Below are 12,479 nucleotides of genomic sequence, written 5' to 3' on the forward strand. Positions count from 1 at the left end.
AGTCCTTGACATGTCTAGATTGTAAGCAACTGATGACTGTTTTCAATTCTGATGAGCTGACAATCCAAATTCCATCTCAAGCCCTGTTATAATCTTGTCATAGTAAGCTTTCACCAAAAAATGTTGTGGTTTATAGGTGCACGGTAACCTCTAACGCTAGATAAATGTACTAAGGTTAAAATTAGGAAGAATCAGGTATAGTTTGGCGGTGCCATTGTCAAATACATCTCCCATGCATAGGCGTAGCATTGCGGTATCTAATAAGAATGTGGTGTTGGAGTTCCTCGGCATGAGTCTGTGAGGCTATAAAGGAAAATTTGCACACATCAGCTGCACACACAGATGCCAAGACCACCAAGACGGAGAGGGAATGAAGGTCGACAAACGCCACTGGAGCTCACCAAAACCTAGGCCATCAGATATCATACCACATTGCCTTGAAGAGGCATAACGAAAGTCGTGATTAAAAAAATGAAGGAGAGATCAATCTCTCCTCCAAATGGAGCGCATTTTAACAGGGGCCATAAGATAGACACACATCTTGAGGACATTGAGTAAAGAAATTAAAGGGCATGAAAATGAAACACTTAACAAAAATAGAAAAAAAAAAAAAAAAACAAAATAAAAAAAAATCCGATCATCATCTTCTCTCTACTGTCTTTTGCTCTTATTCTTCTTTTCATGTATTTTTCTCTATTTCAACAAAACACATATCAATTATCAATACCACAACCAGTTTCCTCTATGTTTATTGTTATTACATATACCATCAAAAAGTGTTTCAACTATCGTTAAGAAGTGCGAGAAATTAATCTTGTAGTAAGTAGTAACAAATCAACAATCTGAGAAAATTGCAATTCTCACAATATATATAAGCTTTTAAATTCGAGTGTTGTTTTGCAAACCCCCCTTTCTTAAATTGGGTTTTGGTTTGCTAGATTAATAAGTAGTGTTTCAACATTAGAACTACTTCAACATTGGATTTTTACCAAATAAAAATTAAAAAAAGAAAGAAATATGAAGCTTTCCATGGGTTTTGGAAGAGATGTAGTCATGTACAATGTTTGTGATTCCGAACGAAATTTTGGAATTTCGCCTAATATTTTGGTTTAAAAAAAACTGGAATTCCAAATATGGAGTCGAAATATTAAATATTTTGAAATCATTTGAAATTCCGAATGTGATAGGGTCGAAATTTGATGAATTTTGGTTTTTAGATTTGTTGGAATTTCAAAATCCAAAACTATGATCATATAGACATTGAAAGTCATTTTGGTTTTTTTTTATTTAATTTGTTATGATATTGGTCAATTGTGGGCTCACAAAACAATTTTAACTTCTAGTGAAGCTCTTTTAGAGATATGATATTTTCCTATCTAACAGAGTAACAGCTATTAGACTAGCTCGAGATCAATCTCTCCTCATCACGACTATTAAAAAAACTAGCCACTTCCATAAAATAAGCTGGTGGGCAGGTACGTATGAATGTATGATACCAGCTTTGGTAACCCACTAACCCCAATCTCAATACCAATATCAATGGCCATACTAAAAGTAAAGAAAAAAAAAAAGAGAGGTAAAATAGAAAACAACAAAGCCCTGACTAAGGCGTACACATAGTCCTAGGAGCAGCGGATACATTTCAATTCATCTATCTATCCTTCGAAAACGTAAAAAAGCAAAAAGAAATCCAGCGTGTAGTTCGATTGGGGATTGGGATTGAGTTCGTTGTCGATCGATTGATTGTGGGAAAAAGATGGTGTTTTGGTTGGAAGCAGTACTTCCGCTAGGAATCATAGCAGGGATGCTGTGTGCCATGGGGAATATTCAGTACCACATCCACAAGGCTGCTCATGGCAGGGTCTGTAATTCTTGTCTCAATTAATCAATTCCCATTACTACCTTGTTCCAATTAGACTAATTAGTATTTGATTCAATGAATTCCAGCCGAAGCACATCGGGCATGATGTCTGGGACGTGGCCATGGAGAGAAGGGACAAGAAGATCGTTGAGATGCTCTCTGCCCCTCAACAATAGGTAACCCACCCCACTCTTAAGCTCAATTCCATCTTTTTATCCATTAATTCGTCTCAACATGGGTTATTCTTATTATGTCATTCCATTATATTATACTTACGAAACTCATATGATGTTGTTTGCTACACAAAACTCATACCTTGAACTCAACAGCTACTCGTTACTGTGTCTCATTTTAATCACTGGGAAGACAATGTTGTTGTTCAGCTCATAGTACAAAATATCAGGATATAGGTATTTATCGATATTCAATTTCTGGATATGTATCGTAGATATATTCTCCTCTTTGGGGATATTTGACATTGTTTCACATGCAAATATCGTAGATATATCCAAAATATCAACAAATATCGTGGATATTGTGGATACATTATTTATATTTATTTGAAATATAATGGTAAATATTAAATAAAATTGTTACATACACAAAATATCGCAAGATATCCTCAAATATCGCAAAATATCATCAAATATCGTAAATATCATCAAAATATCACCTATATTTACAGCCGTATATATCTCTAAACATATTGTGATATTTATATATCTTTCTCTGAAATCTGGATAGATATCCCCAAATATCGCGATATATCGGGAAATTTTGTTCTATGGTTCAGCTCATGGAAGTGACATTGAGGGAGATGGAGGCTTTTTTTAAAAAAAAACAAAACAACAACAGAAAAACATAGCCTACACGAGAGCAACAGATAGATGTTGTAGCAAACAAAGGTACATATTTAGATGAACAATTTTAGTCCTGACCTGGTTTTCTAGAGCACAAGACCTTCCTCTTGCACTCTTGGATACTTTTTTTTAGGATGTTTTCAGTTAGTAGGTTCAGTGGTTAGATCTTGCACTTCCCCTTCCCTATAAAAGGCTTTGCCTGGCACATCAACCAATACTCCTTTTGTGATTGCCGAAGGTTATTTACTTGAACGGGTTGCAGATTCGAATCATGAGATGATGACCTCTATCAAAGACAACTTCGGTGAAGAGTTAGAATTGGTTGCAATTTCTTACTGATTCCTTTGAATTTACGGTTCTCGTGACATTTTCAAATATTTTCATAAAATGCTCTGGGGTTTTCTTGAGAGCTGAATATCTGATGAATTTGGTGATGACTTTAAGTGACTAGGTTCGTTTGTTTGTTGCATCTCATGACTTGCTCAAATTCCCCATATATTACTGCCGATTTGTGAAGGCATACATACCCTATCAGAATCATCTGAGAAATTGATTCTGTAGAAGCTACTCTCTCATTTATTTTTGTGGTGTGTATGAATGGAAAGGAACCGAAGAATTTTCGAAGACCAAGTTGTCACTTTTAGCAATTGCCTTGTAAGTATCATTAGTAGGATTGGGCTTCTTTTGACATTAACTTGAGAGGTGTGGGATATGAGAAGCCTGTTTTTTGGGATGGAAAATGTAATTCCATTGCAGTATTGAACTCTGGTTCCCAGTGGACTCCCTTGGTCTCATTTTTATAATACTGAAAGTTTTGTTTTAGGGATAGGGGAAAAACTGGATAGACATAAAGCAAAATTGAGTGTATATGTGATAAGATGTCTAAAATGTTGGAGGCAATGAAGGTACGATGTCAAAGACGTAGAACATCAACGTGGAACTTACACACACCATGCATGAACGAAAACCAAACAGGTAGATCAAGTTGTTCTTTAATTGTTAAAACGGCAGAGGTTGGAAAGCAAAGTTAGTAGAAACTGTTGATACTCTTATGGTAACCTCTGTGCATTATGCAAGGGCGACTATAATCTCTACTTCACCTGTTAAAAATATCTCTTTATTAGAAACTGAGCTTCTAATAAGGAAAAGTTATAGCGGACCTTTAACCAAAGTAGTATACATCAAATAGGGTAACAAGGATTATAGTGAATATCAATAGAGTCAAGGAAGTTATAACCAATCTTAATTGCACATTTGCACTCACTCCGGATGGGGACTTAGACGGCCTTGCTAAATTGGCTATTGACTAATAACTAGTATTCTGATTATTGCCGAGGTTATACCGTGCGTGAGACAACCAGTGCAGGAATAACATATTCAAAACGCAGCAGTTTTTGTTAGATTGAAGAACAGAAGGTCTATGCCAACAATTCCAAATAAGCGTAGAACTTATTGGTTTGTGGCAGTCGCATGTCCTTACATGTTAGAACTGTGTGTGCTTATGGCCCTTGTCGTCCATTAATCAGACCATGCCCACCCAGGAGGTTGATGTTCTCTTCATATCCTAAGATAATAGACTTATTAGTACATACCGTAGCTAGATGTGTGGCTGCTATCTCCTTTCGAGAAATTGTAAATCTAAACCGGTAATATTTCTTTCAGAGTGGTGCACCTATGGTTTACTCAAAATTTATAATTGTTATGTCGTCTATTTATTTTGGCATTGGAGTGTTGTGTTGGATAAATCATTAAAAGGTTCTGACTTTATTATGTACAGGAAAATCCTGTCCGTGAATCATCCGAAGAAAATAAGTAGTCAGGTGACCAGTGGAAAAGATATTGCTGCTTCACTGCACTCCAAGTTTCGTTTTTTCTCTTATGTGTACTCTCTCATCGGGATTTCCATAGAGTTGTTATAACTTTGTAATCTGTCTGCTGTCAGTTCAACAGTATATGCATTTAAAATTTGTGTGTTAGATTACTTTTTGCTGTGATAACTGGCGTTGAGTGTACTGTTAGAAACTTTGGTTGCATCTCCCTTAAGAGGCACCTGATTGAATTGTATTAGTCTATAATGGACTGCTTCTTTGGTTTGCCCGATTAAAGGTGAGTGTTTGGTACTTTGGTGCATCTATTTAAAAGAGGCTTTGGTCTCATTGGCTAGTCTCCCCCTGCCTATCAGAATGGAGCTTCCTGGAAATTGTCCAACAAAGGTCATCTTCTTATAATTGTTGTACAAGCCAAGTCGTCATTACTGTAAAATTGATGGAATGAGAGTGACCTATTATAAATAGTAATCATTAAACAAGCAATTATATAGGTGGAACAAATTAAAATTTAGCATAAGTAATAATAATATCCACAATAATTAGATGGGTAACGATATGATGTAACAGAAATTGAAAAGGAAAAGTGGAAAACAGATGTAATTTAATTTTGAACATCGAGTCTTGTTTTATTATTATTATTATTTAAAGAGAAGAAAAAAGAGAAAAAGAAAACCCTAGTCATCAAAAATTGGTTGACTCATTTAATTTAACAGCTCCCTCCTCCTCCTTTTGTTATTATTGTTTGTCTTTAATTTGTTACGTCGTTCGATCCGGTCAAAATAGATAGATAGATATTGAGAGAGAGGATTTTTGGGAAACATCATGGAAACCAATTCATCTTCTTCTTCTTCTTCTTCAACGGGAAACACCAATACTAGTATTATGGATCCTTCTAGAAGATATGGAGGTATCAATATTCTCCGGTATCCTCTATCCGCTCTTTTAGAATATTCCGGAATTTTACGTACCACCCCATCCAGGTCGTCGGACTCTTTTCTCAATGGTTTCCGTGATCATCATCATCAGCAGCAGCAGCATCCATCTAATTCTTCAATTGATGACCCCCCTTCTGCACCTCCCGCCTCCTCGCCCCCTACTACTGCTACTTCTGGAGGAGGAGGAGAGGTTTCCATTAGGATTATTGGTGCCGGTGAACACGATAATGTTAGGCCACCATTAGTCTCCCCTTCTTCTGCAGACGAGTCTGGTGCAACCACTGCTGATGCGTCGTCTGGAGATGGGGACACCACTAACAGAGGGGATTCTTCTTATCAGAGGTATGACATTCAGCAGGTCGCCAGGTGGATTGAGCAGATTCTTCCCTTTTCTTTACTTCTACTCGTTGTCTTCATTCGCCAGCATTTACAAGGTAATTATTATTTCAATAATAATACACTGCTTATCTATTTGCCATGATGACTGCCCACCAGCTCAACTTCATTTTCTGCTCAGCTCAACTTCATTTTCTGCTCAGCCCCGAAAAGTGCTTAAACTAGTAAATTTACTGCTCTTTGTTAATGAGTGAATGATGAAGAATTTCTGTCAGATGTTGAGCAATGGAAGCGATGAACCAGGATCGTTGAATAAATTTTTTAAATTAAATTAAAAATATACGTTGCTTCCAGCTGATACTTGTGTATTATAAACTCTGTTGTACTTGTGGAATGTGGACTGTGTCACTTGAGATATATGTATTGTATTTTCAGTTTTCCTTGTCATTGCATTTTTCTGAATATTGGCTGGATTGTAATGTGCGTACTCGTGGACTTACAGGTTTCTTTGTCACAATTTGGGTTGCTGCTGTGATGTTTAAGTCAAACGATATATTAAGAAAGCAGACTGCCCTAAAGGTGAGGTCATCTACCTGTTATATGTATATGTATATGTTTATGTATTGTGTTTGTGTGTGCTGTGTCGTGTTGAATGTTCTCTTGTTTTATTCTTAAGCTCATCATTTTTTATTTCTTCTGCAGGGAGAGAGGAAGATGTCTGTTCTTGCTGGTATCGCCATAGTTTTTTTGTTTCACGTTATTGGGGTCTACTGGTGGTATCGAAATGATGATCTACTATACCCACTGGTCATGCTTCCTCCGAAAGCAATACCACCTTTCTGGCATGCCATATTTACTATCATGGTGAACGGTATGATAGACTTGATCCGTTTACTTATACTAACTAGTATCTTTTTGCTGATGGACAAAACTGCTGATGTGTTGCAATATGTGCTCACTTGTTGCAATGGGTGCTTCTTTTGATATATTAGGTTCCCAATGTTAAGGGTTAGGCAATGCATTTACATTAGCCAAAGCCTTGAGGTATGAACCTCAAGGTGCTTTAGTAGACAATGTATTTTAGAAGAGGATTAGTAATCTCTGACTAAAAGAAATGGGGAAGATAATCCTATTACAAGAGAAATAAGGTACATCTGAGTAAATGTAGAACACCTTAGACATTTTTAAGTTAGCTGGAACTAGAACTACATCAATTGTTTTTGTACCAGTTATGTAAAAAAATAATTAAGTGGGGTACATTTGTATTTTTTTTTTATTGATAGATAAGAGGTACTCATTGATATAATTTGGAAATTACATCAAGAAGATTTCATAAGGATGATTAGCAAATTCTCCACAGACCCCATCCCTCCCAAGTACAAAGAAATTACATGTACGCCATTGGTTACAATAATACCCACCCCAAGAAAACCAATGTACAGGGGGTACATTTGTATTAATTTCAAAGGAAAAATTAAAAATATGGTGTAAAGAACAAGGGTGGTGGATGAAATAGACCATGGAATTGGCTAATGATTAAGTTTGTATTGATCTGTGAAAAGTATAAAATATGTTAATTAATAGCACGCTTTTTTATCCCAAATAAAAAGATCATTATGGGGTGTAAAATTGCTTGGGACTGGGAGAGTTGAAAGCTATATATACATTACAATATTTTTTTTTCTTAATGTATTGAGCAAGGATCCTGATTGGCTAAACATTGTTTATTGCACCCCTTCACCCCTCAGCCAACTCCCTTGTTTAAAATCACTGTCCGCTTTCTATCTGGCAAGTAAACATTAAATGTCTATCGTTTAAAAGTTCATATCCTCATAACAAGCTGTTTATAAAGCTCATTTTGTATCCAACATTAAATGGAGTTGTAAGTGGAGAAACCAAATAGCTATCACTAAGGTGTTGTGGCTTATAATTGTGTATGTTTATATCTTTATTGTGGCAGCCCTTACTTGAGATGTGCTGACCAAGAAAAATCTTATAACCTCACAATTGTTTTCATTTCTTTTACTCTGTTTTTGTAGTATGATATTAAAGTATCCTCTAAACATTCTGATTAGATGCCTTGTGATTTTATTGATATTTAATCTTTCGTATGGATTTACTGATATAATAGTGACACATCTTGAGACAATTTATTGAATTGCTGTAATTTCCAGATACAATGGTGCGACAGGCAGCAATGATTCTCAAGTGCATTCTACTGATGTATTACAAGAATAGCAGAGGTCGGAACTATCGTAAACAAGTAAGATAGCTCTCCAATCTGTATGTATCTCATTTGCAGAATCTTTTTCTTACTAGTTAAGAGATAATTTAACGTTTGGGATTTGAGTTCAAGGGGTTGAGAGTTTGGTGATTAACGAGGTGACCACATTTTCAAGTGCTCGCCCAAAAGTAGAGTAAATGGGTGTGGGTAACTCCTTGTTCAAGTCAAGTCCTGTCACCAAGGTGGAGGGAAGAGACCCCTAACTTTGTTTTGGCATCATTTGATTCAAACTTATCCTGTCAAAAGTACAATAACATCCGTAATATTCCTTTACCTGAATGATTCCTGTTATGTGCCCTGTTGTCTGCCGAGTTCCAATCCTATTGTTTTATGAGAGTGAAAACCTCCAATTGAAATGAGTGTTTCTCGATTTACCCACCAGAAATATTTTTGTAATGCTTGGTGAAATTAAAATGACATGTAAAGTTTCATGGATCTCACGGTTCTTCCTTTCGAATTTTGCAGGGTCAAATGCTAACATTAGTTGAATATATGCTGCTTCTGTATCGTGCATTGTTACCAACTCCTGTCTGGTATCGGTTCTTCTTAAACAAAGAATACGGAAGCCTTTTTTCATCACTAACCACAGGGTTGTACCTTACTTTCAAACTTACGTCAGTTGTTGAAAAGGTACAATTTTTTATTTTGTTTTGGAGAGTTATTGTTTGTTCTCCCAATCCACAAATGTCCTAATGAAGACCCATGTAGGACTTTGTGGTAAAGCCAAATACTAATTTAGTAGGTTTGATTTGTCATGGCAGGTCCAATCCTTTTTCACTGCGTTGAAAGCATTGTCACACAAAGAGGTTCATTATGGGTCTTATGCCACTTCTGATCAGGTCAGCTTCCTAGCTTGCATAGATTGTGGCTCCTAATGAAAACAATTTTCCCTTTCAAATGTCGTTAGTTAGAATTTCAAATTGTGAGGTTATAAGATTTTTCTTCTAATTCTTTCCCTGTGGCATTGTCTTATATTTGCCTTGAAGTAACTAATTAGGACATTCTTTTTTTGTAAAATGGTTGTGGTTTTTCCAAGTGGTATTGGTGCTTAATTGGTAATGACCTATGAAGCACCGATCGTCCCTTCTAATTTCCCAACACGTGGCATTACAAGAAATTTTTTGGAACTTCAACATAAAAAAACAAGTAAATAAAATCCAAGTTTGCAAGAGAAGAAAGATGAAGTGATTAAGTGACTAATAATTTTAATCACGAACATGGATAAATCTTTTTTTTAAAATGAATTGCCATTTTAATTTGAATTTGTTGCTCAATTATATAATATTTATATATATATTATTCAAACGTTTTTCCGTGTCCTATATTTTTGAAAATGCCGTATCCCTGGTGCTTAATTGGTAATGACCATGAATTTATTTTCATTTGAAGTAGTAACTGGTAATAGAAATTGATCAGCCCTAGTGTCCCACTTTATCAAGATGCCTTTGTGAGGGAAAGATATACCCATGCTTGTTGTGTTATAGCTATTAATCCCATCGACTCTATGGAATGATTGCATTAACATACTTGCATCAAACTACTCTACGAAGCCAGCCAAGGACCTTGAATATACACGGAGAAGGGAACTTTTGAGCAAAAGCACCACTCCATAAAAAAAAAAAAAAAAGAACAAGCAATCTGCAATCTCATTTCATACCAACAGTCATGCAGGGCAAAAATCAAGCCCTAGGAGTCTAGGATGAAAATTCAGTTGTATTTCCTCCCCACTTCTTCCTTAGTGTGTTGGGATTTTAAGTTTACGGTTTCAGGACTTTGTAATATCAAAGGGGATTCTATTGTAATTTAACTTTACCATAAGATACACAAGAGTTTCTAGCTCAATTGGTTGTGTACCCCTTTCCTCATGGGAGAGGTTGCAAGTTCGAATCCCACCAAGTGTTGGTTGGGATTTCTTTCTTGTGTAATTATGTGATGGGCCTTTGGGTCAGGTAAGCCTTCAAGCTAAAGACAGGGTGCTGCTACGATGGGTGGACCTAGGAGCGAAAGCAAGTTTTCATAGACAAGGTGGAGGCGGTTGGGTCTACTCAAAATGGCACATTGGCGAGAGCCTTTCGGGCTAGGTTCCCTTCGGGGTTGTTGAGCCTTCAAGCTAGGTTCCTTTCGGGGTTGTTGAGCCTTCGGGCAATGTAAGCCTTCGGGCTAGGGTCCTTCAATGTAACCGGTGTGGGGTGTGGGTCTGCCTTAACCCTCTAAATATTTTGAAAAAAAAAACTTTACCATCGGATGTATTTTGGGTGTGACTGTGTGAGGGGAAGTTGTAATCTCAAAACTTAGCATCTTACTAGGTGGGGTTTGTGGGCGTTTTCCTTTGCTGTAATAGGATTTCTTTTTGAAATTAGTGGAATTTATCTTTCATCGCTAAAGACAAATGAAGCATATTGGGAAATGTAATATGAGTATTTAATTGTCGTTAATTGATGCAGGTTAATGCAGCTGGAGATTTATGTGCTATTTGTCAGGAAAAGATGCATGCTCCAATTTTGCTTCGGTGTAAACATATCTTCTGTGAAGATTGTGTATCTGAATGGTCAGTTTATAATCTTGCATTCCTAAATATCTGCCATCTAGTCTTTCTCTTGTCAAATTATTAATTTCCATAAACCGTCTTTGATTTGTTTAGTGACATGTACTTACTGAACCACAATAGAAGTGTTGCCTTTCTTTTTCCTCCATTTGCAGTGTACCTTTTAGTTTCTAAGATATTTAAATTCTTACTTAATATGCCTTTTTTAGTCTACACGTACCCAAAGCCGTAGATCACAATGGAACTGCAAAATCTTTGGGAAGCTTAACCAAATCAGAGATAAATTGTAATTTGTAGAAGGCGTGAATTCTCAAAATATATTATAATCATTTGTAATTTACATTTGTCGACGGTACTTGAATACAGTCATTTATTCAATGGCTTTTGTATTTAGTAACATTCGAGTTTAGTTATTTGATGTCCAACTTGTGTCAAAGAAACTTATTATACTTGGACCTTGGGGTGTAGCTCGTCCAGGGACATTAGCAATCCAAAACATTGTTTTCAGCTGGGATTCGTTTGTATACCACTTCACATTGGATATGTGCGGCTACTCTTTCTTAGCATTACGGCATTTGTAGCAGTTATTTCGTCCAAATTCGTTTATTGCTTTTTAGTACCTCTGAGATATCGACCTTAGTCTTCTTATTTTAGACCTAAAGTTTTCTTGAAGTTTCCTGTAATTGCTGGAGACACCTTGGCTACTTAAAGCATTTACCTGGGAGCAAGCACTACTACATTGTGGCTAACATCCTGGACAAATCTTACCCATCTTAGATATCTTAAGCTAGCACTCTGCAATGTTTACTTATGTCGTTTTATCTCTGCCGTTAGTATGACCGCCATCTTGAAAAATCATGTAGCAAACGATAAATATGTGAACTTGAGTTGCTTTAAAATTTTGTCTGTATTTATTTGTTGACTGCCTCTCTATTAACTTCATGTGATGGACTGACTTGTGTTTCAGGTTCGAGAGGGAACGGACATGTCCATTATGCAGGGCCTTGGTTAAACCTGCTGATCTAAGATCATTCGGTGATGGATCAACTAGTCTGTTCTTCCAGTTGTTTTAGGTTAAGAAATGGTTGAAGGAAGCAACAAACAATTTTGCTTCACATCGGAGTTTTTCCTCTGAAGGCGACCCCCTCATCCGGGTTTCTCATACCAGCAGTTGTGAATGTATCACGTTAAATGTGTTGGTGCAACGGAAGTAAGGGGATCGGCCTTTATTATGTTCATATGTTGTATATCATGGGCCCCTCCGACTGATAAACTACAGATGACATAAATGTTTATACACGTTAGCTGCTCACAGAAAATAACAGTAATTCCTGCTAAATGCAAGGCCAGCTTTGGTTTGAGTTTCCGTAAAATCAAATTTTGGGACTGCCGCAGAGTTCTTATACATTGTAAGGTGTTTATGTAAGTTATGGATGTATTTTGCTCCATGAATTTATTTAGTCTTCTCAAAATCTTTACCCAGTTATAACCTATAATTATGAAAAAGGGAAGTGTCATTGGTATAGAAACTCTGAAATTGTCTAGTGTTCTATGGCTTAATATAACTGTGATGCCTTCAATAATGCATCAAAGCCAAATGTTTTCGATTTGTTTTGCACATTGAACTTAACTTCAATTATTCGTGGAAGAAAAACATTAACACCATTTTGAAGCCAATTTGTCTGGTGAACGTTAAAATGGGACAGAAAATTAAAGTATGAGTTTCAATTGCAATCCATGCTCCGGGAAACCCGATTTGCTGGCGGTTCCTTTGAGTAGGAATCCCTGAGGCCTGGACGATGCTTGAGACCTTGAGTTTTATTGTGGGC

At 36.5% G+C, this 12,479-nt stretch overlaps 2 protein-coding genes and 1 long non-coding RNA gene across 3 annotated transcripts; 2 read left to right on the forward strand and 1 right to left on the reverse strand.

Annotated features, from left to right (window-relative positions):
• Positions 1 to 1,628: 1,628 nt before the first annotated feature.
• Positions 1,629 to 4,841, forward strand: LOC147490376 (NADH dehydrogenase ubiquinone 1 alpha subcomplex subunit). The gene is made up of 3 exons (XM_086569784.1): positions 1,629 to 1,861; positions 1,948 to 2,037; positions 4,499 to 4,841. Exons 1-2 carry the CDS (start codon positions 1,757 to 1,759, stop codon positions 2,035 to 2,037), a joined length of 195 nt encoding a protein of 64 aa, XP_086425910.1. The 5' UTR covers positions 1,629 to 1,756; the 3' UTR covers positions 4,499 to 4,841.
• A 133-nt stretch (positions 4,842 to 4,974) lies between these two features.
• LOC147490377 (RING/U-box superfamily protein) lies at positions 4,975 to 12,179 on the forward strand. The gene is made up of 8 exons (XM_086569780.1): positions 4,975 to 5,919; positions 6,324 to 6,400; positions 6,524 to 6,692; positions 7,996 to 8,084; positions 8,571 to 8,735; positions 8,867 to 8,944; positions 10,550 to 10,653; positions 11,618 to 12,179. The coding sequence occupies exons 1-8, from the start codon at positions 5,373 to 5,375 to the stop codon at positions 11,721 to 11,723; spliced, it is 1,335 nt and encodes a 444-aa protein (XP_086425906.1). The 5' UTR covers positions 4,975 to 5,372; the 3' UTR covers positions 11,724 to 12,179.
• Positions 8,592 to 9,732, reverse strand: LOC147490378 (uncharacterized). The gene is made up of 2 exons (XR_015200704.1): positions 9,472 to 9,732; positions 8,592 to 9,168 (listed from the first exon to the last, which is right to left on the reverse strand). It is a non-coding gene; the product is annotated as an uncharacterized LOC147490378 (long non-coding RNA).
• Positions 12,180 to 12,479: the final 300 nt, after the last annotated feature.

This window comes from Coptis chinensis, chromosome 7, assembly GCF_015680905.1.
Source record: "Coptis chinensis isolate HL-2020 chromosome 7, ASM1568090v1, whole genome shotgun sequence".
Classification (NCBI taxonomy): Eukaryota; Viridiplantae; Streptophyta; class Magnoliopsida; order Ranunculales; family Ranunculaceae; genus Coptis; species Coptis chinensis.

What these genes read in the sequence shown, in the direction of transcription:
- LOC147490376 (XM_086569784.1), top strand. Translation starts at nt 1,757, where the DNA reads ATGGTGTTTTGGTTGGAAGCAGTACTTCCGCTAGGAATCATAGCAGGG. An exon ending in ACAAGGCTGCTCATGGCAGG is followed by an intron (nt 1,862 to 1,947) that starts GTCTGTAATTCT and finishes AATGAATTCCAG; the next exon opens with CCGAAGCACATCGGGCATGA.
- LOC147490377 (XM_086569780.1), top strand. Translation starts at nt 5,373, where the DNA reads ATGGAAACCAATTCATCTTCTTCTTCTTCTTCTTCAACGGGAAACACC. An exon ending in GTCGGAACTATCGTAAACAA is followed by an intron (nt 8,085 to 8,570) that starts GTAAGATAGCTC and finishes CGAATTTTGCAG; the next exon opens with GGTCAAATGCTAACATTAGT. An exon ending in GAAGATTGTGTATCTGAATG is followed by an intron (nt 10,654 to 11,617) that starts GTCAGTTTATAA and finishes CTTGTGTTTCAG; the next exon opens with GTTCGAGAGGGAACGGACAT.